Source organism: Vipera berus (assembly GCF_964194415.1).
Source record: "Vipera berus genome assembly, chromosome: 5".
Lineage (NCBI taxonomy): Eukaryota > Metazoa > Chordata > Lepidosauria > Squamata > Viperidae > Vipera > Vipera berus.
The window spans coordinates 78,047,131-78,074,674 of record NC_138207.1 but is presented as its reverse complement, the minus strand read 5'-3'; the positions used below and the strand labels follow the sequence as shown (position 1 = coordinate 78,074,674).

Genomic DNA, 27,544 nt, shown 5'->3' with positions numbered 1-27,544 from the left:
GGCATATACATAGAATGAAGGCTATTGCTAAGCACATTCATTTGTGCTTTAGATTGTAAGCCGCCCTGAGTCTTCGGAGAAGGGCGGGATATAAATGGGATTTTTTAAAAAAACACCAAAAAAACAACAACCTAGAATAAGATGCAGATATTGAAAGGGCTTGACCTATTCATCTTGACTGGTTTTTTTATTGTTATGTGGATTGCTATTGATAACAATTGGAAAATACTGCCACCTTTGTTTTACAATAATTAATTTCCAGCTTTGAAATTTCCATATTTTAAAGTATGATGCTCAAGCATGTGAAGATTGTTGCAAGTAGAATTGAGAAATAGATAAAATGATTTGTGCCACCTGCATACAAGAAAATGAGAATTGCTTTATGGCGCAGTCAACTAGAAGTAATTCCCCTTTGGTGAAGATTGTACAATGTCACCAAAGTAGAAGTCAAATAATAAGGTGGTCAGAATACAACTCTGCTTGACTCTGCTATGGGTGAAAATAGAGGTCATCAGACTGCACGACTCCAGTTTCATGAAGATGTAACAGTACTATTAATTCTTGTACACTTTTACTCATTCCTTCCCTATAGGAGATTGTAGGGATTCACTGCATATTCATTCTTTCTTCATAACAAATTGTGAGACAGGCTGGGTGAAGAGTTCACATCCAGCAGAAATGCATTCAGGGTCCTTCATGGCTTTTAAAACTGGATTTCCATATGCCTAGCCTTCGGATACAACAAAGAATCTATAAACACTAAAAAAGTGTTGTGGGGCATTTCTCTTGCCACTTGTCACAGCTGATTTTTGAAATACGCTTAAAAAAAACCAAAAGGAAACATGCACTTTATAAGGCAAAACACCAGCTTTAAGCATCATCTTTGCTTCCCACACGTACTCCAGAGACGTTCTGGAAAACAAAAATGGAAGTCCAATGTTTTATTTGGAACAAGGCCCTGAGGGTAAAAGGTATTTTGAAACTGTCCCTTGTCCACCAAAAGAGCCATTCTGAGAGTGCCCATAGTATTCTCTCTGACCCTGAAAAATTGGGAGTCCCCTGGCTTAAATTAATTTTTCATTACTTATAGCTTGGTTCCTAGTGGAATGGGTATTTAGTCTGCAGCTCAGAGCTAATAAAAGCTAATGAAGATAGGTGGCATATTTAAGATAACCTCTCCTTAGCTTCTAGTCTACCATACTTGGAAATATCAGAGGAACAGTTAAGGACTTATCTCCTTCTCACCAGATCAATTATGTATCATGGTTCTTTCAGAATTTCTCTTAAATTTCTCTCGTTTGTAACACATTTTCACACAAAGCAGATGATAAGATCTGATAAGCTTCTGTTTCATATATATTTCAGTGGTTTTTGTGCCTCTACTAACTCTTGATGAGAATAAAAGCATTAGAATTAGAAACCCTCTACATAATCCCATACGCATCAGGCAGAGTATAGCTGCTTAAATGAAATAACAGAATGGTATTAATGCAGACTACCAGTTGAGATAGTACCAAACATGTTTGAAGAGTGTCGTTTTGACTTGTTTATAGGACAAAAGCTTTTTTCAATTAATATAAATACAGTTAATCCTTGACTTACAACAGTTCATTTAGTGATAGTTAGAAATTAAAACATTGAAAAAAATGACATGACATAACCATTTTCCACACTTTCACAATTTGGATGCTTAGCAACTGGTTCATATTTATGATGATTGCAGTGTCCTGGGATGTTTGCGACTTTTTAACAAGCAAAGTCAATGTAAAACCCAGATTCACTTAACAACTGTATTACTAACTTAACAGTGCAGTGATTCACTTAACAATTGTGGCAAGAAAGGTTGTAAAATGGAGCAAAATTCACTTAAAAACTATCTCACTTAACAACATAAATTTTGAGCTCAATTATGGTTGTAAGTTGAGGACTATCTGTATACGGGAGTGTCAGTACCCAAATGGTCAAAGAAGTTACAATATAGGTGTTGTTTTTAACCCAATCCATCATAAAACATTATTACATGAGGGATTCTGAGAATGTAATAATCCATGATAAAACAGAATGTTATGCTTATTTCTGCCACTATCCAATCTCAACGTATGTCCTTTCACTCAATAAGAAGACATTCTGACTATTTTACTTTATCTCAAACCATGCATTCAACGAGAATTAAAGATAATTGACTGAAGATCTTACAAGCAACATTTATGCTATGGAACAATTGCATTGTGTTACAGTATGGAACAAAGCTGCAGGGAATTATCCCATGAGGCATTTGAGAACAAATGAGAATGATCACAGTGTTTAATAGTTCATTAACACAAAGCAAGTAAATACTGGTAGGTACAATGAGAGAACTCAAATTCTGCTCTAGCATTGCAAATTGTCTAGTCCCAATGCAGTCTTCAAAAAAGGAATTAGTATGTTTGCCAGATTTTTAAAAATGAATGCTTTATTATAATTGTTGGAAGGTACAAATATAAGTGTTTGGTTTTTTTGCTTAAGTATTTAAATCAGTGTTTCTCAATCTCGGCCACTTTAAGGTACGTGGACTTCAACTGCCAGAATTCTCTGGGGAATTGTGGGAGCTGAAGTCCACACATCTTCAAAAGGCCAAAGTTGAGAAATTCTAATCTAGATGAAACTCCTACAACCATAAACTTGAACTGGACTCCAAGAAATTTCATGGAATGGACATTCAGTTTTATCATCAGCAACATGAGAATTGTTTCGATTGCTTTTTTCTAGGGTGTCTTTTTCAGTTTCTCAGCCTAGCTTAGAACCCTGGGGTTTCCCAGTATACTTATCTATGTAGTACTTTCACCCAACCCTACTTAGCTTTTTTGAGATCAGCCAAGATTGTTAAGATGCTACTACATACTATGATTTAACTGAATGCATTATTCTCCAAAGAATCAAAGTGAGGATAAGGAAAGAGATCATTGAAAGACTAGGTTTATTCACTGCACGTTATAAACTCGTTTCTTCTTTTCTCCAGTCTTCTCCACAAGACTTCTGCTTCCCAAGCGATTCTGAAATCTCTGTGATCTATCTGCCCAAGCAGCTGAAACATTTTATTGATGGCTCAGTTGAAGCTCACAGGTAATTGAAGACAGTTTCCAAGAAAATAAACAATGGAGTATAGCTTTTATGAAGCTGAAAAAAAATGCAACTTAATGTGCAACTGTTTCTCATACTGGGAGAGTAGAAATGGAGAAAGTGGTGTATTTTCATCATCATGATTGATTTAATATTCAATCTGATTCACAGTCTGGGAGTGATAAAAACTTAACAGTTCAAGTCCTAACCATTGACCTAGCAGCTATTAAGATAGTGTTTGAGTATATAGGTAGTTCTGAAAAGGGTGGTGGTGGTGGTATTATTATTATTATCATTATTATTATTACAGTAATCAAGGGATAACATAGTATCAAGGATCAGGAAAATAATTACATATTGTTTTTTTAAAAGAAATCTGAGTTCTATTCACAAATCAATGATCGTGATAATAATGAATTTATAAGCTTCCCTGTTCACGAGTGACTATGAACATTTCCACTGAATCTCAGTGTTATATTTAGACTAGGTTACTATGGCTTATTTAAATCACCATGACCAAAGTACTGGTTTAACGTGATATGAAAATGTTAAGCAAAGTGAAGAAGACAACTAGAATGGCTGAAAACATAACATTAGGAGCCCACAAAGGTAAGGCAAATTACACTCCCTTCCTCAACTTTTCTAACATTAGAAAAAAGACATGCAGTATATGCCATTTGCTCTACCACCACACTCTATTTTAGAGAAGTTGTAAGGATGAAACCAAGTATATTGGGATTAGAGGGAAAATAATCCATTTTCACTGAACTCCTTCAGCAGATCTGTAATAACTCTTACAACCAAATTATACGTATTTTATAAACGTGTGCACGTGTAATGGCATAATCTAAAATATCTCACATAATAATATATCTGAACAGCCCAAGCAGAATTTTCAAAATTATCTAATCTCACTTCAACTAGAAAGCTTTTCAAAGTTCACAATTTAGCCCAAAGTCTCCAAGAACGTTCATGGATGTACTTCACAAAGCACAAAATGCACTAAACATGATGGAAAAATTAGGATTTCTTTTTTATTGTGCTGTATTAGAATATTACTATTCTAATAACTGGCTTCTCAAAAATTAAAGAAGCCTTTCAACCTCAGCAATATGTTTCCTCTTTTAAGTTTTTAAAATGCAACAAACAGTTAACTGAGAGATCAAAAATCTGCTAACTGCTAGCATTTTATACACCACATTCTGAAGGCAGCTTACATTTGACTGAGCCCTTTGAAAGATTATTAGAAGGCTGCCATCCACTGACTCATTCAAGTACTGCAACTAAGGTGCAAAATTGCCTCATCTGTTGTAAAATTACTTCCAGTGCAACATAAAAACTGCTTCCAGGTTTACAAAATGCTAACCCTTCAAATGCCAAACACTTTTCACTCAGGGGAAATACAATGCAAAGAAATGTGAAACAGTATTTTGAGAAAGGATTCACATCAGAATTCAATCAGAATATGCGTTTTTGACAATGAAAATTCTATAGGGGTGTGTGTGTGTATAGTGTTTTTTTTTGATGCACCCTGTCGGCCCAAATATAGGAAGAAGAAAATATTGAAATTGTAAAAGTGCCTGTGCTGCTGATTAGATTTAATCGGTTAACTTGCTGCAATCAGGAGAAAATATCCCCAGATATGAAGACCCACCTTAATCAACAGCATTGAAAGCTTATCTTATTTATCTGTTCCTTTGGCAAACACATCATTAATTGCAGATGTATACAAGAAAAACAGCACACACCCGATATTTATAATGAAAAATAAAATTAGATGAATAATAAGGAAACCACTAAAGCCAAAATACGAAACACAGCACTCTTCTATTGCCCCTAAGGCATCGTAACATCACAAGTGTGAGTCTATCTGCCTATCTAGAACAAGTATTTAAAAGCTGGGTTTAAAAATCCACAGAATTTTAGCTGAATAGAATGGAGATAATGAACAATGTCTTGTGATGAATCTACTCTAAACATTGGATAGCTCTATGATCTAGTTCAGGGGTGTCAAACTGACGGCCTGGATGCGTCACGAGGAAACTGCACCCACCGATACGTCATGCAACGTAACGTGACGTCACGAGTTTGACATGTCTGATCTAGCTGGTTAACCAAAGTAATGATATACATAATGTTACTTATTTATGTAAGAGACTTACATGGCCGGTAATCTTGTGTATTACAGTATAACTCTGGGTAGCTCATAGCAACCGCACTAAGAACATAAAGAAACAGTAAAGATAAACAAGCTCAATTCAAAGCATCCTAAAACAGCCAACATTAAAAAAATATATCAATCATTGACCTCACTGTCCCAATGTCTGGGTAAACTAAACCTGCTTATAAAACAAAAGCACAGATGTGAGAGCAGTAATATAAGTTTACATTTTTATTGCTACCAAAAATTAAGTTTTGTTATTTATTGCCCCCTTCACTCCCTCTCTCCCACTTCCTCTGTGGTATTTGAGATAAAACTACCTGTCTCTTGATTGCTATAGTTCCCTGTCATCCTTCAAATTATTCGGCTGTCTTCAGGTATGGCAAAGGATGATGTCCAATCATTTTTGTTAGAAATAGAAATCTAGTCCTTTTCTGAATCTTTTGGCATGCAGAATGTTAAGACACAGATAAAGTGACTATAACACACTTAAGAAATTGATGTATGTAAAGCACTTCTACAACACTTTTCAATAAAAACTCATTGGATAGCTTATAACAATGATGCAGTGCACGAAATAGCAAAAATAGGATTAAAACAAAAGTGTTCACCAGGACAGATGCAACTGTAATTGAAACCAGTGTACATAATAAAATAAAAAGACCGTTTGTCCTATACTGAAATGACATCAAATCTGATCTATTTTCCTGGAAAAGAGAATCCACAGATGCAGTGCCTCAGACAAAAAAGCCCTCTTTTTTGGTCACAAAATCTGTTATTGGGGAGAGTAGAAAGTCTCCAGTGATGACCGCAAACTCTAATGGCAGTATTTCCTTCAGACTGAGTATTTCTGTATAAGGGTATTAAATGCAAGCACACATAGTGCCCCAAAATACAATCCCCAATCGCTATTTTGAAATCTGTCAGCTGCAATCCTAGCAGCTAACTCCTTAATCAGGCAGTAGAAGAAAGCAAGACATATACAAAAGCTTCAACATTTCACTTTGTTTGTTAAGGATCCTTCTTGTTTTGCAACTTTAAGTTTGAAACAAAGCTTAGCTCATCATAAAAAAAACCACCCTCAGAATATTGTGAAACAATTAAACACTCGTCAAGCTTCCAGATCCTACCACTTGAGTTTTATGTTATGCAAGTGGCACACTTTTAAGACTACAAATATTCTCACATTTTTGATGCGTCAGATATACAGAAGAAAATGACTTTTTGAAAGGAAAAAAAAGCCTGCATATTAAATGAGTCATAAAAAGGGGAACTTTTTGGATGGACACTCAAGGTGATATTGTGCTTAGGAGTCTGGATTAGAGTGGAGAAGACCATGGTTCAAATTTTCATTTGGCCATGGTGCGCAAAGTAAGAGGAAAACATCTTTTGCCCAAACTACCTCTGAGAATTATATGAAGATAACCTCTTTGTGAGAAAGCTACCCATGAACTAAATGAAACAAAAACTGAACATGGAAACTTACTGGTTGCAATATCCCCTTGAAGGTGAAGAATCTGTGGGACAGGCATTGTGAGAATAACTGTATCAAAGTAGTCAAAAGATCCTGTACTGGTGCCCACTTCCCATTTTCCATCTTTGAGGCAGATCTGAGTAACATGGTGATTGTAGAACACATCTGCGTCTGCTGAGAAAGAAAGAGAGAAGCTAACAGATGCTACAATCCCTTTGGAGTTAGGCAGCTAATAAATTTAAATTAAATAACTAAATAAAATAAATAAATAAATATAATTGGTGACCGAGAAAAGGGACAAAATCTGGGAGCTGAAACAATGATACCAGATCATTGTAAAAACTGATTGTATCAGGGTATTTCATCATTCATACCAACATGAGGATGAATGTGAAGTATCACTTTTTAATCATCCACACCTACACCCAAGCTGGGGCACCTGTAAGACTGGCTATGTCTCTTTGGGTGTGTGTTGGAATAATAAATGCCAAGATGGAAGTTACAACTGTGATCAAAATTCCTCCCTTTTTATTTTAATATGTATTACACATGTACCAAAAAGTAATGGGGTTTTACTGCTTCCATTTTGACTTTTTAACACTGGCTCTGGCAGAAGCCCCCCAAGCATTTCAGTGAATTTTATTATTCAAAAACAGAAAAATCAACATCTGAAGCTCACCTGCCTTATTTAAGTAATGTTTAACAATGGATGAAATTCCTTGGGGTGTTACAAAGTTATCTACTCCTTCCTTCACCACCATTCCTTTTACTGGGACAGTCAATGGCTTCAGGACTCCATGAGACAACAAATCTTCATAAAAGCTAAAAAGAGAGTTAATCTGTTAACTAATTAATCTGTTGACTGCTCTTGTACAGATTTTAGATTATACTACTGGTTTTAACTGGTTGTCTTTTATATGATTTAAAAATTTAAGACAGAAATTCATAGTTATAGATCAGGGGTCTCCATAATTGGCAACTTTAAGACTGGTGGACTTCAAATTCATGCTGGTTGGGGAATTCTGGGAGTTGAAGTCCACATCTTAAAGTTGCCAAGTTCGGGGACCCCTGTTTTAGATCATTGTTCCAACAATCATTAATTATAGCTTGCTTTCAAAATTTGCCCCTTAATTAAATTACCTAAACCAATTTGGACAACATCCTACAAGATGGGAAAAATAGAGAGCAAAAAGATCCTGGCCCCAACCACACCATGAGGCAGAATGAAAAACATATATATCAGTTGAAGTTGATTCAGATATCAAATGTTATTCAGATGAATACAAAAGTAAAGTGATCAAGTGAAAGAGAATAAAGAAGAAATTATTACTTATTTCAGGGCTAACTATATCAAATGACCATTATTTAATTCAAATTAAATCATGTTCCATTTTTGTCATGGTCCCATCTCCTTCTGAGGTCTTGATAGCAAAATGGTATGCCATTTTATAAGCAGTCTACAGAAATTACAGCCTGGGAACCACTAAACAAATGCATTAAATCAGTAACTAGACAGCAGATTATCTGTGTTACAAAAGTGAAGATTGGGTTCTTTTTTTTAAGAACAATTTTATGAGTGACCCATAATTACACCCAAGATGAAATGTTCTTCTCTGCACAAATAAAACAAGCCTTAAGATTAACTGGAATAATATTTTTATGGCATTACTTTCAACCAGTTTTAAGATCTGATATACTAGATTCTTGGTACTAAAGATGGAATGAAACATTGAAAGAATATGAAAGATATTCAGTTAAACCTCAGAAGCCAAAAGGTCCACAAAAGTCTGTGGTACAGCTGTAGAAGACATATAGTGAATGAGTCCTGGTGAGTTGCAGTGGTCACTGTTTGCTATTTTCAAACAGAACAAACATTATATATAATTATTATATAACTGCCCTCTGGAACCAGCTGCCGGTGGAGCTGAGGATTGCCCCCGACCTCCGATCATTCCGCCGGGGCCTGAAGACCTGGCTCTTTGAGCTCTCGGGCCCAGGCTGAGGAGAAAATTATTTTAATTGGGGTTTTTAATAGTACAGGGTTAATTTAATATTTTTTAACTTGGCTTTTAACTTTTGTATGTTTGATTTTAATTCCCTGTAAACCGCCCTGAGTCCTCAGGGAAAGGGCGGTATATAAATGTAATAAAATAAAATAAATAATAAATAAACTAAGCAAGGAGAGAAGCAACCTACAACTAAGGAGAATTTTCCTGACAGTTAGAACAATTAATCAGTGGAATGACTTGCCTTCAGAAGTTGTGGTGCTCAAACACTGGAGGTTTTTTTTAAAAAAGATTGGACAACCATTTGTCTGAAATGGTATAGGATTTCCTACCTGAGCAGGGGGTTGGACTAGAACACCTCCAAGGTCCTTTCCAACTCTGTTATTCTTTTATATCCTCTTCTGAAGTTATCCTCTTGAAATATTTGTATAACCCTACTAGGCAATTACACTTACATGGGCTTAGATAAGTATCTCCTGGCTCCTGCACCCAGAAATCCTCCATTTCAAATCAGGTAATGTAGGGTTTTCATTTAGATTGTTTAGAGTGATCAGCACACAGGGCTCAATATGAAAGGGGAATTTCACTTTTTCCTTTCTCACAGCACTACAAAGACCCCAATCTAAAATGGCTGACATTTGGTTCCAAAAATGCACACAGCAGCATGTTTTCCAATACACTATTTAATTAGTTTCCTGTTTTAGTTTTCATCTACAGAAATAATTTAATTTGCAAACAACATTACTTCTTCCATTGGAGTTTTATGTCTGGAGACCCCAATGTAGTGACTTTCTCTAAAAGCAACTCTTCACTGTGTTTGCTCAAGGGTCATGGTAAAGTTATAGTAGAAAAGAATTTGGCCTTTATCCTCTGTCCTCAGTATGTTTCTAGAAGCATTAGTTTAGTTATTAGTTTAAAAAAGGAATCTCCAAACTTGGCAACTTTACAGACTTCAATTCTCAGGATTCCTCACCCAACATGACTGGCTGAGGAATTCTTGTTAAGTCCACAAGTGTTAAAGTTGCCACATTTGGATGCCCTGGTTTAGAATACTAAAGAAAATAAGTTCTGGAAGTTCTAGAATAATTTTAACTGGTTTTGTTTTAAATTAATGGATTATGTTTACAGCAATGTGTGAATCCAGCCAACTGTGGCTTATTTGCTAAACTATGGTCTAGCAAATCAGCCTAGACGTAACCAATATTCAAGACTTTGGAGAAGCTGTAAGGACTCCAAAGTCTTCCACAGAGAGCAGTTTCACCAACACTTGCCTTGGCTATGGGCAAATGGTTAAAGTTTATAAGCCACCACTTTAACTTTCCCATAATGCCTGAAGTAAATAATATTTTATGGGAAATGTAAAATAAGTACTACACGTAATCCTCAACTTGCAACCAGTGACTATTCAAATTTACACTGAAAAATGCGAGGACAGTGAGGACTTGCACATAGTATGTTCCATCTTGCCAACGTATTAGGGATATGGTACACATATTGTGTGCTTTAATTATGGTTTTCTGAATAAACTATTTCTGGATGGATTCACATAATGACTAAATGCAACCTAAATGTGCAATGTCTGAACCCACCATATTTATGGATGTTAAATGCGTTTAGGTTTACTCATCAGAAAAATATATATATGATGATCTACTATTGTGCTTGGTACAGAGCTACAGGTTGATCAGAAATCAGCAGATAAGCTGTTTTCATAGTCTGGAGAGAACCACTGACACCAGGTAATGGACAATTTGGTCTTTATTATGGAGGATCCACAACAATCGGGACCGAAACTGTTGGAAGAATTAGATAAATATGGAGAAGCCTCTGGGCTGAAAATAAACAAGGGTAAAACTAAAATGATTGTTAAAAATATGATGAATAAACAGAAAGAACACTTGGCTAGGATTATGGATATACAAATAGTTAAGAAGATAAAATATCTAGGAATTACTATTACGGCCAGATGCACTTCAATCAAAGAAGACAATTATGATAAAATAGTGAAACAAATAAAAGAAGACCTGGAAAGATGGGGAAACTTGAGCCTGGATTAGAGAATGGATAATTTTAAAGAATAAAAGATTATTAACTCTAGAAGGCCATGATCTACAATTAGGCTGGCACGCATTCCTATGGGATGAGAAGGAAGGGCTATATCAACATTTTCAAAACCATCAGATTAGACAAGAGCTACTTAAAATTTGGAATAAAATTAGAAAACAAAATTACATTAAAGTACCAGTCTGGTTGTCCACCCTTGAAGCGATAGTCTACCCAAATTTGTTTAATTTGGAAAACAGTACTACATACAAGGATATTATGAATGAAATGGGAGAATTGAAATCTAGACATGATCTAGAACAACAAGGGATAAAATTGGAATGGTACCTACAGATACAAACACGATATGGGAAAGATAAGAAAGAGTGGGGGATAAATATTCAAGAAACTGCATTGGATAAAATTTTATTGGGTCCAGATTAGAAACAAATAAGGAAACTGTATAGTTTGCTATTGGGGTACAAAATGTTTGAGAAACAAGTTAAAGAACCAATGCTGATATGGGCTAAAAATTTGGGACATGGCATAGATTTTGATATTTGGCAAACTCTTTGGGATAGAAATAAAAAGATAACGCTAGCCTCAGCTTATAAAGAAAATTTATATAAAATGTTTTACCAGTGGCATCTTCCCCCAGCACAATTAGCCAAAATATACAAGGCAATATCCCCTAGCTGTTGGAAGTGTTCCGAAGAATTAGGTACTTATTTTCATGTTTGGTGGTCCTGTAATAAGACGCAAAAGTATTGGCAAAGGATTCGTATATGGTTAGAAGAAATATCAGGACGGAGTGTAGATTATAGACCAGAATTTTTCCTACTAGGCATAACAACAGAGAAGCATAGCAAAGAAAAGTTATACATAACGATACACATCATCACAGCAGTGAGAATGACGTTCACCCAGAAATGGAAAAACAGTGAAATACCGACGAGAGTGAAGTGACATTATTTATTATTTGGGCGTTTGCAGAAATGGACAAGTTAACTTTGGAAATTAAAAATAAAGATCAGTCAGATTACTACAAAATTTGGAATAAGGTTTACTCATGGTGGGAACAGAAAGGAAGGTCACAACAAAAACACACAGGATGCTGATTTCACATATTATTAGAATAAGGTGGTTAGGACGCTGAGCTTGTCGATCAGATGGTCGGCAGTTTGGCGGGTCGAATCCCGAATGCCGCGTAACAGAGTGAGCGCGTTACTTGTACCAGCTTCTACCAACCTAGCAGTTCGAAAGCACGTAAAAATGCAAGTAGAAAAATAGGGACCACTACGGTGGGAAGGTAACAGTGTTCCGTGCGCCTTTGGCGTCTAGTCATGCCGGTCACATGACCACGGAGACGTCCTCGGACAAGCGCTGGCTCTTCGGCTTTGAAACGGAGATGAGCACCAGCCCCTAGAGTTGGAAATGACTAGCATGCATGTGCGGGGGAACCTTTACCTTTTTAAGATTGAATATTCTATAAATGTATATAAATGATACGTACATAGTGTATATATGTATATAAAGCTGCAGTCAGATTCTAATTTAGTAATGGCAAACTTTTTAAAGACCGAGTGCTCAAACCGCAACCCAAAACCCATTTATTTATCGCAAAGTGCCAGGGCCGCATCAGCATTGTGGTGCCCTCAGGGGGGGCTGGGAGGCGCCTCTGAGTGCCACCTCTGGCACGCAAAACCCGGGGACACAAAAATGGGCCACTGTGCTGCAAGGCACAAAAACGGCTGCCGCAGCACTACAGATGCAAGACGCTGCACCATGGAAGAATGGGGCAGGGCTAGTATCACGCAGGCACTAACCCCACCCCATTTGCAGTGCGTGCGTGCTCGTGGCCCCATGCGTGCATGCATGCATGTAAAATGCTTCCCCCTCCCTTTTCTTCCAGTCCACCAATCGACAATAGTTGGTGACCTCTACTTGAGCTTCACCTCCTTTGTGCTGGGTGCGGCTCCTGCTCCAGGCAGTGGTGGTGGCCTGATGGACCTACTGCTGGCGGCAGTGGCGCGCATGCCAACAGAGAGGGCTTTAAGTGCCACCTCTGGCATGTGTGCCATAGGTTCGCCACCACTGTTCTAATCAATTAGTTACCTCTTTTTAGCACTTTTAAGGGGATTTGAATTTGAATTTTATTGAATTTATATACCGCCCTTTCCCATAGGACTCAGGGCGGTTTACAAGGTGATTAAAAACATCAATACAAAAGTTAAAAAACAATTTTAAAAAATTACATTCAATCCCTGAAAAAAATATAAAAACCCCAATTAAAACTCTCAGCCTGGGCCGGAAAGCTCGAAAAGCCAGGTCTTCAGGTCCCGGCGAAATGACCGAAGGTCGGGGGCAGTCCTAAGCTCCACGGGCAGCTGGTTCCAAAGGGCAGGCGCACCCACAGAGAAGGCCCTCCCCCTGGGTGTTACCCACCGGCAGTCTTTTACCGGCGGCACCCTGAGAAGGCCCTCCCTGTGGGAGCGCAGAGGACGAAGGGAACTTGATGCCAGCAGGTGATCCCTTGTGGTGTGGGGGAAAAAAGTAGCTCAGGAAGACATCACTTGTTCAAGCAGTTTCCTGGATTGGGGGGGGAAGAGAAATGGACAATGCCTGACTGACTGTAATGTAATGGTGAACACATGACGGGGGAGGGAGACACAGACTGCTAAGGTCATAAATGTGGACATTGGTCATAACGTTACTTTTCCATCACTGTCATGAATAAGAACTGTTGATGTCTGAGGTAAAATGAGGACTACTTAATAGGTGATGTTGCAAACCTAATACAGCTCTTTATTGGAAGCAAAATTTTATTAGTTTTTATCCCACCTTTATTATTTATATAAATAACTCAAGGCTGCAGACATATCCAACGCACCTTCCTCCTTCTATTAAATATTAGGTTTGACGGCCTCTATCCAAATGAAACCAACAACTTCTACCTGAAAGCATTTTATAGGTGCATTTGTACATCAGAATGAATTTGCGACATCTTCACCGTGTCCTCATTCATATAACCATGAATGAAACCAAGTCCATGCACAGTTATCATTCTTACAGCGGACATTTGATGAAAAAAAATTATTTGAGTAGCAACTAAAAAAGGCTGATTATGTACCCTCAGGTCTTAAGTTAAACCCAAGTCCTGCTGCCTCCGAGGACAAGTCCATGTATTTTTCTTGGCAACAAGAATTATGGACGTAATCTGCCATCCCCATTGCTTTCTTCTCCTGTTTCCCCCCATTTTTCAGCCTGGGCTACATTCCTGGGATTTCCTAGTGGTCTCCCATCCACAGCGCATCCCTGCTCATCTTTTGTCAAAATCAGCTCAGGGCTGCCCTCAAAATTGCTCAATAGCAATTTGCACATCATTCCAACCCCTGATGATCCCAAGTACGAACTACCACTTGTTGCTACAACGGCCTCGACCTCCCTTTACCGACACGTCTTCCAAGCCAAAGAGCTCCCGTTTAATCCTGTGCCTTTCCCCCTTTCGCTCACCTCTGATGCGCCTTCGCATTGCCGGGCGTTCGCGTGATATATTGGGCTCCCAGATCAGCCGTGCATTTCGGGTCGTGAGGGCTCCGGCTCGTCGACATTCTTCCCCCTTGGAAAGTCACGTGCGTGGAGACAGAAAGCCGTTTAGCGCGCGCGCCGCCCGCGAGTGCCCAATCAGCTTCTCCGGAGGGGCAAATCTCAGCCTAGTAACAGGGAAACACCCCCTCCCTCGCACCCCACCAATCCTTGCGGAGCACGGGTTGCACGGCCGCTGAGTAAGCTTCGGCGGGCAACGACGCCGGCTGCAAATCTAAGGCAGGAATCTCACCGAGGTTCGCAATTTGCAGGGAAGCGTTACTTCGCGTTTAAGCACGCGCCGAGTTGCTGCTGTGAGCACCTGAGCGTTTTACGTTCTTTGCTATTGGAAATCCGTTAGCCTCTTTATTTGAATCCGACCGAAGCGTCTCGGCTGCTTTGCCTAGAGGGCAGGGGTAGGCAACCTCGGCTCTTTTATGACTCATGGACTTCAACTCCCAGAATTCCTGAGCCAGCTTGGCTGGCTCAGGAATTCTGGGAGTTGAAGTCCATGAGTCATAAAAGAGCCGAGGTTGCCTACCCCTGGCCTAGGGTGCTTTGCCCGGGAAAGCTTTTGCAGCCTGACTGGGAAATGAGTTTCATTTAAAAAAAAGATTGGCTGACTATTGAGCGCGAGCAATCCTGAAAAGGGGAGTCCTATCGATGGCCGTAAAATTCACTCGGGGCCAGATGAATTGCTGGCAAAACGGGGGAGCGTGGCTTGTTTTATATCTTAACCTTCCCGGATTCCCGCAATTGGGCCCGCCTGCCCTTTCAACACGTAAGATCTGCGGCTTCAAAGGCGCCCCCACTCACCTGCGCCCCGCGCCTTCTCCCAGACCACGACGCGCAGGAGGCGCTGAGGAAACTCGGCGCGCAAAAGCGCAGCGCACAGGCCACCGGTCAGCCCGGCGCCTACGATCAGAATCCGCGCCATGGCCGGACCCGTCTGACAAAGGAGGCGGGCCGGCCCGGCCCACCAGATCCTCCTCCCTTTTCCTGGAGTTTCTTGCAACCCAGAAGCCGGGCAGAGGGAGTTGACTCCCCGCCCCTTTTCCCGTGTCAAGCAGCCGCCGCCGATCTTGTTCGCGGCGCCACGAGGAAAGCAGCTTTTGCGCCGCGGTTGCCTCCGCCAAGTCCCGAACGCGTCAGAAGTCTTGATTTAGTTCAATCCCTCAGGAAAGGACGAAATCTACTGGGGGGGGGAACAAAAAAAAACCAAAAACCGGAGGGGTCAACTTGTCCTTGAAAAGGGATTTCTCCCCCGGCTTTGCAGGCCCTTCCGAGCTAAGCAACCTTGGACGGCCCCGTTCCGTCAAACGTTTTAGTTCTGGAACCTGGAAATCTACAGGAGGATTGAAATGGCGAAAGTCGTGATCTCCAAACCTCCACCCGAGCGGTGCGTTTCTCAGTGGATTTTCATGCGGGGTGAGACTTAGATGGGTCTGACCCTTCGGAGTTAGCATTGCCTCCACCCATCTTTGAGGGGGCGGTGAAAGATATGAACGCGAGATTGCTGTGCAGGGGTTTGTGTTATGTATGCAGGCACTTGCATAGCAACAGCCACCAGGGGGCGTTGGCCTGACCGGTTTTTGGCGGGAAACCCAGTTTCGGCGGGAAACCTAGGGCCAACCCTATTGGCTGTCCGTTTACCTGGCTAGGTATTTAAGGAGGCCAGGTAACTCTCATTCTCTAGTTGGCCATCCCCTCCAATAAAGAGCTGAACTCACACTCTGGCTGGCGTCTCTTCCTTGCGTCGGACCCACTACACAATAGTTTGGGTTAGAAGACTTCCGAGATCCCTTCCAGTCCTACGAGATTCCATGTTCTGTGTCTACTTTTGGTGCTGAAGCAGAAATTCGTAGCCTTCCATACAGGCGCCTCGACTCTACCCCGACTACAGGGTCTGACCTGAACTGTCAGCTTGGTGTTTGAGTATCTCTGTCTGTGTCATCGTGTCTGTGTCTGTGTCTGTCTGTCTGTCTGTCTGTCTACCTTGGATGCGGCCGCCCGCAGGGGAACGGGAAGCAAACGAAGCCATCTGCCTTGTGGTATCTCGCAAAGGATGCAATTTCTGTACAGGTGCTTTGCTTCCAGCACAGATTGCAACATTTGTGGCAGTTGCTTCATACTGTCGTTATTGGAAGTGTGATAATTCGCACTGCCTCTTCACTGCCTCAAAATCCCTCAATCGCCCTCTATACCAAAGGTGCTTTTTCAAGAGGCAACTGGACTTTCTTGTTTTTTCTTTCAAGATGTTTTGCTTTTCGCCCAAGAAGCTTCTTCGGTTCTGAACTGAACTTCGGAAGTGAAGAAGCTTCTTGGATGAGAATCGAAATGTCTTCAAGGAAAAACAAAGTTCAGGTGCCTTTTGAAAATGCACCTTTGGGGCAACCATGACCTGGATGACTGGAAATCTGCATAGACGCTTTGCTCCTGTAAAGTCTATGTATTCTTTTCATTTTCATTTTTATTTAATGGTTAAAAAATGGTTAAACGGTGGAAAAGCATATTAAGGAACTTTGCAAGTCACTCTAAAGACAATGTAATTATAACTAAGAATGAAAAATGTACAAATGGATTTATTTGAAATAAAATAAATGAATGGAGTGCTGTTATTGTAAATATTGCTTTAACACTGTTTTATGTTTTACATGTAAAGTAAAACTGATGGTTGAAGATATTTCATTAATTTTATTAGGCATATGAATTTAATTTTAATGAGTGTTTTTGTAATATTTTGTTAATTCGATTATATTAAATAGATACAAGTGCATATTTTTATGGTTGCAGCTTTGCAATAATTTCATTATGTGTGTCTCTTAGTAAAATAACCAGTGTTTTATTTTTTTAAAAAGTGAAAAGACTTAGTGCCCCTTGTCTCTCCAATGTAACGAGATACTTAAAAAATTATGTTATAGGATGAGGACAGGGTTAGTCTGTGGTGGCAGAAAGTTTTTGTCTCATAGTTTTCTCTGTATAGAGAATTGAATGAAATAGGAATAAAAGCTTATTATATCCTACAGTGACCTTCTCCCCTGAAACATATGATTTCCTATGGGATTTACTGGTGGAATCAGTTGAAGGAGGTTTAAAAAGAGGTGTAGTGTTAGACTTTCATCTGACAAATTGGCTAAAGATAAGATTATAGATATATAGCTTGTTTGGTTCTTATTAAAATAGAAATCCTTTATATACGTACCTTGGAGTAAACTCCATGGAGCACGTGTAAGATTTCTCTCAACTAAATAAAATCTACTACCGGTACTTAGTTTTCAAATATAAAAAGACCTTCAAAGGAAATATTTATTATGATCATAAAATAGCATATAAAAAGTTCTTAATTATGTTTATATGCTAGCTACTAATATTAATAATCCAATCCTTGTTAAAGTGACAATACTATTATCTTCACTCACAGTGTAAAATAAGTTGAGGTGGTAGCCTGGGGTCACACAATATATCTGATGCACTGTGTCCTGTTTCTGATGCAAACTTTTTACATCAGAAGAAGAGGTGAGAAACCTTTGGGTGGGGTTAATGGAGGAGTACATGTAATTGCATTTAATAATAGAGAATGTATTATGTTACAGATTTCAAAGTCTCAAAATGCTCAGGGTCAGCATAATTTTACATTGGCTTGTAATAAGTAAAATTCTCACTTGCTTCGCATAAAGCAATTTAGTTGTGGGTGAAAATAATAACACTCATGTGTATATGGGAAATAACCACTAGAGGGAGGCATTGTTCTTCCTAATAGAGCAGACATGACATACACTGCTGCAATAGACCCACATCCAGCAGTGGAACCCTCTCGGAGATGGAAAGGGACTGTCCATGTTTTAAATTACAGTACAGATTTCATATTCTCAGGCATCTCAGCCTTTAGACTGATAGCGGTGGATCTGGAAGCTCAAAACGGAAGGCAAAGTTTGCCTTTCCCAATTTTTCTGTGGTGACAACATTTCTCTGATTCATCCCGTTTTAGATTAATAATTGCAAGAGTAACATCCTTGTTAATTGATAGCTGCCTGATTGAGCCTCATTTACTTGCTTCTGGCCTCCCAGATCTTGCCATGCCAAAATGAAAAAATCTGTATCAAAGTTGCTCTCAACCTGCTAACCCAGAACCGAAGATGAATCAGTATGAGGATGTTAAGGGGGATTTGTTTACGCTTCCTTTGTCTTTCTGGTTACCAGGTTTTTGGTGTTTTGTAGTCTCCTGAATTTTCCAGAATTTCTTCAGCCTTCAGGACAGTTATAAAAGGCGAAAAAGAAGAATTAGGGAACAATCATTTGCTTGGGGAAAATAGCTCAACTCCAAAGGTGACGATGATGCAGGTCATTGCTTCCAAAGTGGCATTTGGTCATCATGCAGATATGCATGTACAGTGGATATGTACAAATAGTATCTAACTTCTTATTCATTTACCCACTTGGATTGAATGTTTAATTGAATAGAACTGGAGGAGATGTTAATGCAATTTTTGAAGAATGTTTCCTTTTGATGTTATTTATGGTAATCAGAAGTTTGGATTTACATTGGTCACGAGCTCATGTCACTTACAGCAGGAAGTTCTGTTGATATTACATGGATAATTAATACCCCACACTTTTTGCCTCAAAAGGTGCACAAAATGGATTTGTAGTTAGAGATGCTTGAAAAGTTCAGTTACAAAAAAGAAATAAACATACAAGTGAGCTGCCAAGACCAGGGGTCCCCAGCCTGTGGGCCGCGGGCGGTTGTGGCCCCACTCCCGTGAGCGTCATCAAGGGTGATTCAGTTCCACTCACATGGGCCTCGTTGCGGGTGCTTGCAGTCCCACTCGCGCAGACCTCATGGGCGTTTGTGGCCCCACTCAGGTGAGCGTCACCAAAGTCAGTTGCAGCCCCACTTGTGCAAGTGTCGCTGCAAACATCGCGGGTGCTCAGGCGCACATGCACCTGGCCCTCCCACAAAATTTTCCCCTCTTTCCCCACTAACCCCCGTTCCAGGCTGCCAACCCAGAAAGGTTGGGAAACTCTGGCCTAGATTAATATGCAGATTGGAATGCCTTTAAAGTGGGGTTTTACTCTCCCTTACAGTGCACCTTTTTTAAAAAAAAATCTTATTTAAAAACACCCAGGCATAAATTCTAAGAAAAAGTATTTGGAAATATAACCTGCAATGTACAATTTATTACAGAAAATGAATAATTGTTTGTATAATAAGTGTGGATTAAAATTTACATCCCTACTTTTTTGAAATGCTCAAATAGCCTTAAAATATTTAAGACTTAAGCTCCATATCCATTTACTTTGAAATAAACTCCATTTAATTGAATGGGTCTTATTTTTGGATTTATGTACAGAGACTAATGTTTTTAATTGCATTCTTTTACATCTGCATATCCTTAAATTTCACAGTAGTGTAAATCAATACAAATGCCTGTACTTTATAACCAAACCAATCTTAATATTACAGATACAAGAGAATTTGAAAAAAAACCCCAACCTTAATGAACTAAGTTCACTCCTTTCATTACTGGTAATGGTGTTTAAGGCCCTACATGGCATGGGTCCGGAGTACCTTAGGGAGCACCTGCTGCCGGCATCAACTTCCCTCCGCCCTGTGCGCTCCCACAGAGAGGGCCTCCACAGGGTGCCACTGATCAGAGAATGTCGGTTGGTGGCCCCCAGGGGGAGGTCCTTCTCTGTGGGCGCCCCGGAGCTATGGAATCGGTTGCCGGTTGAGCTCCGGATGGCGCCCGACCTTCGCTCCTTCCGTCGCGATCTGAAGACACATTTATTTGAACAAGCCGGCTTGGCCTGATGGGGGATGGGTTGGGTTTTTATTGTCATTTTAATATATGTATTTACTGTTTTTAGCCTGGGCATATGTTTAATTCTTTTTAACTTTTGTATTTTTGTATTTTTTATATGTCTGCCCTGTTCACCGCCCTGAGTCCTTCGGGAGAAGGGCGGTATATAAATAATAATAATAATAATAATAATAATAATAATAATAATAATAATAATAATAATAATAATAATAAATTATTATTATTATTTCCATCATATTATTTTAAAACTAAGGTTTTCATCTATGGCTGATTTTTTTTACTGATATACAGAACTTATTATTTTGATGCTAGCATAAATAAACTGATTTGGACTTTTCCAGCCTAGCTTTGAAAAATATTTCAATTTTTAAATAAATATATTAATAAATGCTACTATAGAGTTTGTGTTGACTTTAAAAAGTCCTTATCTTTTTGTAACTATTATGTAATACAAGCTCATATTTGTAGCTCTTACTTTGATTACTGTCAGTAGTCAGTTTGACTCTTATGTTCATTGTCCTGGATGAAGAAGTGGGGAGCAATTTTGGACTATCTAGATAAATTTGCCCCTTCATGGATTACTGCCTTGTCGTGGTGAAGGGGCTTGCATAATTCAATGAAGCTACGAGCTATGCTGTGCAGGGCCACCCAAGACGGACAGGTCATAGCAGAGAGTTCTGACAAAATGTGATCCACTGGAGAAGGAAATGGCAAACCACTCCAGTATCTTTGCCATGAAGATCCCATGGATAGTACCAAAAGGAAAAAAGATATGATGCTGGAAGATGAGCCCCTTAGGTTGGAAGGCATCCAATATGCTACTGGGGAAGAGCAGAGGGCTAGTACTAGTAGCGCCAGAAAGAATGAAGCGACTGGGCCAAAGCTGAAAGAACACTCAGCTGTGGATGTATCTGGTGGTGAAAGGAAAGTCCGATGCTGTAAAGATTTTTTTTCCATAGGACCCTGGAATGTAAGATCCATGAATCAAGGAAAGCTGGATGTGGTCAAACGAGATGACAAGACTGAACATCGACATCTTAGGAATCAGCAAACTAAAATGGACAGGAATGGGTGAATTTAATTCAGATGACCATCAGGTATGCTACTGCGGACAAGAATCCCTCAGAAGAAATGGAGTAGCCTTCATAAACAATAAAAGAGTAAGAAAAGTAATACTGGGATACAATCCCAAAAATGACAGAATGATCTCAGTTCGAATCCAAGGCAAACCATTCAATATCACAGTGGTCCAAGTCTATGCCCCAACCACTGGTGCTGAAGAGGATGAAATTGACCAGTTCTGTGAAGCCCTACAGCATCTTATAGAACTAACACCAAAAAATGATGTCCTTATCATCATGGGGGATTGGAATGCTTAAGTAGGAAGCCAAAAGATAACCGGAATATCAGGCAAGTTTGGCCATGCAGTGCAAAATGAAGCAGGGCACAGGCTAATAGAATTTTGTCAAGAGAATACGATGGTCATAGCAAACACTTGTTTCCAACAACCCAAGAGACGGCTTTACACATGGGCATCACCAGACGGTCAACACAAAAATCAGATTGACTATGTACTCTGCACATAGCTTTATACTGTACAGTCAGTAAAAACAAGACTAGGAGCTGACTGTAGCTCAGACCATGAGCTTCTCATTGCAAAATTAGGCTTAAACTGAAGAAAATAGGGAAAAGCAGTAGGCCACTCAGGTATGAACTAAATCATATCCCTGATGATATACAGAAGAGGTGACAAATAGATTTAAGAAATTAGATCTGATAGAGTGCCTGAAGAACTATGGACGGAGGTTCACAACGTTGTATAAGAAGTAGCAACTAAAACCATGCCAAAGAAAAAGAAATGCAAGAAAGCAAAATGGCTGTCTGAGGAAGCTTTGCAAATAGGTGAGGACAGGAGAGAAGTGAAAGGCAAGGGAGAAAAAGAAAGATACACCCAACTGAATGCAGAATTCCAGAGAATAGCTAGAAGAGATAAGAATGCCTTCTTAAATGAACAGTGCAAAGAAATAGAAGAAAACAATAGAATAGGGAGGACTAGAGATCTCTTCAAGAAAATTGGAGAGATAAAAGGAATGTTTCATGCAAAAGTGGGCATGATAAAGGACCAAAATGGGAGGGACCATCCTAGAATGTGAAGTGAAATGGGCCTTAGGAAAGCTGAGCAACAACAAAGCTCATGGAGGTGACAGTATTCCAGCTGAGCTATTCAAAATCTTAAAAGACGATGCAGTAAAAGTGCTACACTCAATTTGCCAGCAAATTTGGAAAACTCAACAGTGGCCACAGGATTGGAAAAGATCAGTTTACATTCCAATTCCAAAGAAAGGCAGTGCCAAAGAATGTTTAAACTATCGCACCATTGCACTCATTTCACATGCTAGTAAAGTTATGCTTAAAATCCTACAAGCTAGACTCCAGCAGTATGTGGATCGAAAACTACCAGAAGTACAGGCAGGATTCCAAAGAGGCAGAGGAACTAGAGATCAAATTGCCAACATACACTGGATCATGGAGAAAGCTAGGGAGTTCCAGAAAAACATCTACTTCTGCTTCATTGACTATGCTAAAGCCTTGTGTGGATCACAACAAACTGTGGCAAGTTCTAAAAGAGATGGGAGTACCAGACCATCTTATTTGTCTCTTGAGAAACCTATATGCGGGTCAAGAAGCAACAGTGAGAACTGGACACGGAACCACTGATTGGTTCAAAATTGGGAAAGGAGTCCGGCAAGGCTGTATACTGCCGCCCTGCCTGTTTAACTTACATGCAGAGCACATCATGAGAAAGGCAGGGCTAGATGAATCAAAAGTTGGAATTAAGATTGCTGGGAGAAATATCAACAACCTAAGATATGCAGATGATACCACTCTAATGGCAGAAAGTGAAGAGGAACTAAAGAGCCTCTTGTTGTGAGTGAAGAAGGAGAGTGCAAAAGTTGGGTTGAAACTAAACATTAATAAACCAAGATCATGGCATCTGGCCCTCTCAATTCCTGGCAAATAGATGGGGAAGAAATGGAGGTAGTGACAGATTTTATTTTCCTGGGCTCCAAGATCACTGCAGATGGGGACTGCAGCCAAGAAATTAAAAGATGCTTGCTCCTGGGGAGGAAAGCCATGGCAAATCTAGACAGCACACTAAAAAGCAGAGACATCACCCTGTCAACAAAAGTGCATATAGCTAAGGCTATGGTGTTCCCAGTTGCACTGTATGGCTGTGAAAGTTGGACCATAAGAAAGGCTGAGCGCCAAAGAATTGAAGCCTTTGAACTATGGTGCTGGAGAAGACCCCTGTGAGTCCCTTGGACTGCAAGGCGATCAAACTGGTCAGTCCTAGAGGAGATCAACCCTGACTGCTGTTTAGAAGGCCAGATCCTGAAGTTGAAACTCAAATACTTTGGCCACCTAATGAGAAGGAAGGACTCGCTGGAGAAGAGCATAATGCTCGGTAAGGTTGAGGGCAAGAGAAGAAGGGGATGACAGAGAATGAGGTGGCTGGATGGAGTCACTAAAGCAGTAGGCGTGAGCCTAAATGGACTCCAGAAGATGGTAGAGGACAGGAAGTCCTGGAGGAACGTTGTCCATGGGGTTGCAATAGGTCAGACATGACTGCGCAACTAACAACAACAACAAGATAAATCTGAAAGGACGTCATTGGGAACTGTAGAGGGACTGAAGAGGAAAAAATATCAATGTGCCACTTTTCTCCTCTGAAGCTTCCACTGATCCCTCACTTTCCTTCAAAAATCAAGTCCAACTGAATCCAACTGTGCTTCAGCAAAGCAGTGACTTATAAATATCTAGCTATGATGGAATTTCAAAATGCCACACTAAACTTTGGACAATCTTGTTTTAGCAGTGTCACATCTTTTGCCTTTTGCAAATATCATTTTGAGCCCAAGGCAGCCAAAAATGGGTCTCAAGATGGGCCTTGGTGGAGCAGGGGGCTAATGCCTCCTTAAGTAACATGAGCTGCCTGCAATTAGTGCAGGTTTGAGTCCCACCAGGCTCAAGGTTGACTCAGCCTTCCATCCTTCCGAGGTAGGTAAAATGAGGACCCAGATTGTTGGGGGCAATAAGCTGACTTTGTAATAATGCCACTTGGGGGGGGGGGCGAAAGCCCTAATAGACATGAAAGCCCTAATAGACAATGACTAGGACTTGCAATTTTACTGCTGACTTCTCGGCAGCCTGTTGTGAAGTCCACAGATGATGATCAAGTGAAGCATAAGTTAAGAATGTTTTAAAAATTGAAGCACTAAGTTGTAAAACATTTTTTTAAAAAAATAATGACAGTATCTTTGTGGGGAAGAGACAATGTATCCATTTTTTAATTCAGAAACCAAAGAAAATATACATACATTCAATATTTCCCTACCACCTTGAGACAACATCTGGCATTATTTGTCTCCAGCAAATGTCACAATTTGGAATATTCAAACTGAATATTCAAATTTATTCTCTCTGGCAAAAAAAATTGCTTGAAAAGGCAGCAGATTTGGGGCACAAGTTACCATTAAAAGCAAGATCTCCAAAATGTCATGTTACCATTGACCTCATAAGGGAGTAACATCTTGTTAGATTGTTCTTGTGGATTGATCCAGCCTTGATCAATTTCATGTTGGCAGTAAATCCTTCGTAACTCTATGCCAGCATGAAAGAACTTTAGAGTTTGAAGCATGATACATTTGGAAAGTGCCTCATGGGGACCTGTGTTACTTCAGATTGTCAGTCCAAAATGAGAAGCTTGGCTCATAATTGGACTTCACCTCATGCAGTGTGATAGTAGACAGCAGAGGTAATATCATTTTGTCACTTTCCTGGCATCTGGACTTTGTGCCTGATCTGAATAATAACTTGAATTCATAGATTAACTTTAGCACAAAGGTACTCTCCTTGCCAGAGAAAGCTCAGTATATCAATGGTGGGGAAAATGATAGGCAGAGAAACTGGAAAAAATGGAAGGAAATTGCAGCAACATTCTCTGGTAAGTTCTATTTGCAGTTACCTCTAAATTAGTATGGCTGGAAGTAAAAAAAGGGGAATTATAGTAAAGTTAGCCCTTGTTTAGTTTAGAAAATAGAACTGTTACATTTAAAAACATAACTTAGGTACATATTATCATATCTGGTGGACATGTGACAAGGGAAAGCCTTATTGGAAAAAAAAATACATGCTTGGCTAGAAAAAATATTAGGAGAACATGTAGTATTTAATCCTGATTTTTTTTTATTAGGTATAGTACCAGAAAAGATCAATAAGCAAAATTTGTACATGGTTTTACATATTGTAACTGCAGCAAGAATAAGCTATGCGCAATGTTGGAAAAATGAACAAATACTTTCAGAAAAAGAGGTAATAAAAAAGATACTGGAATGCGCAGAGATGGACAGATGGAAAGATAAAGAAGAAACAGAATATTACCAAAGCTGGAATTTATTCTACAAATGCTTAGAAGAGAGAACCAAAGAATAGGACTTGATTATGTATTAGTGTTTTATGAATCCAGATCGCACGCTGTTTGGAAAACTAACATATGTATAATAATAATAATAATAATAATAATAATAATAATAATAATAATAATAATAATAATAATAATAATAATAACAATAACAACAACAACAACAACAATAACAATAATAATAATAATAAAGTTGGAAGGGATCTTGGAGGTCATCTAGTCCAACCCCCTGCTCAGGCAGGAAACCTTATACCATTTCAGGCAAATGGCTGTCCAGTCTCTTCTTAAAAACCTCCAGTGTTGGAGCATTCACCACCTCTGGAGGCAGGTTGTTCCACTGGTTAATTGTTCTAACTGTCAGGAAGTTTCTCCTTAGTTCTAGGTTGCTTCTCTCCTTGACTAGTTTCCATCCGTTGCTTCTTGTCCTGCTTTCAGGTGCTTTGGAGAATAGCTTGACTCCCTCTTCTTTGTGGCAGCCCCTGAGATATTGGAACACTGCTATCATGTCACCCCTCACCCTTCTCTTCATTAAAGTACACATACCCAATTCCAGCAACCGTTCCCTATATGTTTTAGCCTCCAGCCCCCTAATCATCTTGGTTGCTCTTCTCTGTACCCTTTCTAGAGTCTCGACATCTTTTTTACATCGTGGTGACCAAAACTGGATGCAGTATTCCAGGTGTGGCCTTACCAAAGCATTGTAAAGTGGTATTAGTACTTCACTTGATCTTGATTCTATCCCTCTGTTAATGCAGCCTAGCACTGTGTTGGCTTTTTTGGCAGCTGCAGCACACTGCTGGCTCATATTGAAGTGATTGTCTACTAAGACTCCGAGATCCCTCTCACAGTTACTACTATTGAGCAAGGTACCACCTATACTATACCTATGCATTTGATTTTTCCTGCCTAAATGTAGAACCTTACTTTTTTCACCATTGAATTTCATTTTGTTAGATAGTGCCCAGTGTTCGAGTCTGTCCAGATCCTTCTGTATCTTAAGCCTATCTTCTGGAGTATTGGCTATTCCTGCCAGCTTGGTGTCGTCTGCATCTATCCCCTCATCCAAATCATTAATGAAGATATTGAAGAGCACTGGGCCCAGAACAGAGCCCTGGGGCACCCCACTACACACTTCCTTCCATGTAGATGCGGTTCCATTGAGGACCACACGCCGAGTACGGCCTGTCAGCCAGCTACGAATCCATCTGGTGGTAATGCTATCTAACCCACATTTTTCTATCTTATCAAGTAGTAGGTTGTGATCTACTTTATCAAATGCCTTACTGAAGTCCAAGTAAATTATATCTACAGCATTCCTCTGGTCCACTAGTTTTGTCACTTGGTCAAAGAATATAATAAGATTTGTCTGGCATGATCTGTTTTTGACAAACCCATGCTGACTTTTAGTTTAGTTTAGTTTAGTTTAGTTTTATTGGATTTCTATACCGCCCTTCTCCCTAGGGACTCAGGGCGGTTCACAGGGCATATATAAATAGGTATACAAAAATTAAAAGAAAATTAAACCATGCCCAATTAAAATATAACAATAATGAAATAATAAAACCAATTAAAAACCCAAATTCCCCTTCAGGCCAGACTAGCTAACTCAAACAAGTGGGTCTTCAACCCGCGACGGAAGGATCGGAGGTCCGATGCCATCCGGAGCTCAACCGGCAGTTGGTTCCAAAGTGCCGGGGCACCCACAGAGAAGGCCCTCCCCCTGGGGGCCACCAGTCGACATTCCCTGACTGGAGGCACCCTGAGGAGGCCCTCTCTGTGGGCACGCACAGGGCGGAGGGGAGTTGACGCCGGCAGCAGGTGGTCCTCGAGGTATCCCGGACCCATGCCATGTAAGGACTTAAAGATGATGAC

The 27,544-nt window shown here is 39.8% G+C and overlaps 1 protein-coding gene across 2 annotated transcripts in view; it reads right to left on the bottom strand.

Moving 5' to 3' along the window:
• The window catches only part of RNLS (renalase, FAD dependent amine oxidase), a 159,098-nt gene extending 143,784 nt beyond the window's left edge, over positions 1-15,314 (bottom strand). The window contains exons 1-4 of one of the 2 annotated variants that reach the window (XM_081328993.1): positions 15,185-15,314; positions 14,297-14,402; positions 7,414-7,556; positions 6,747-6,908 (exon numbers count right to left, since the gene is read on the bottom strand). In XM_081328993.1, coding sequence (XP_081185119.1) covers positions 6,747-6,908; positions 7,414-7,556; positions 14,297-14,402; positions 15,185-15,305 — 532 coding nt within the window. In that variant the 5' untranslated portion in view covers positions 15,306-15,314. The remainder of the gene's footprint in view (positions 1-6,746; positions 6,909-7,413; positions 7,557-14,296; positions 14,403-15,184) is intronic. The other variant, XM_081328994.1, reaches the window with a different exon arrangement.
• Between the last annotated feature and the right edge of the window lie 12,230 nt (positions 15,315-27,544).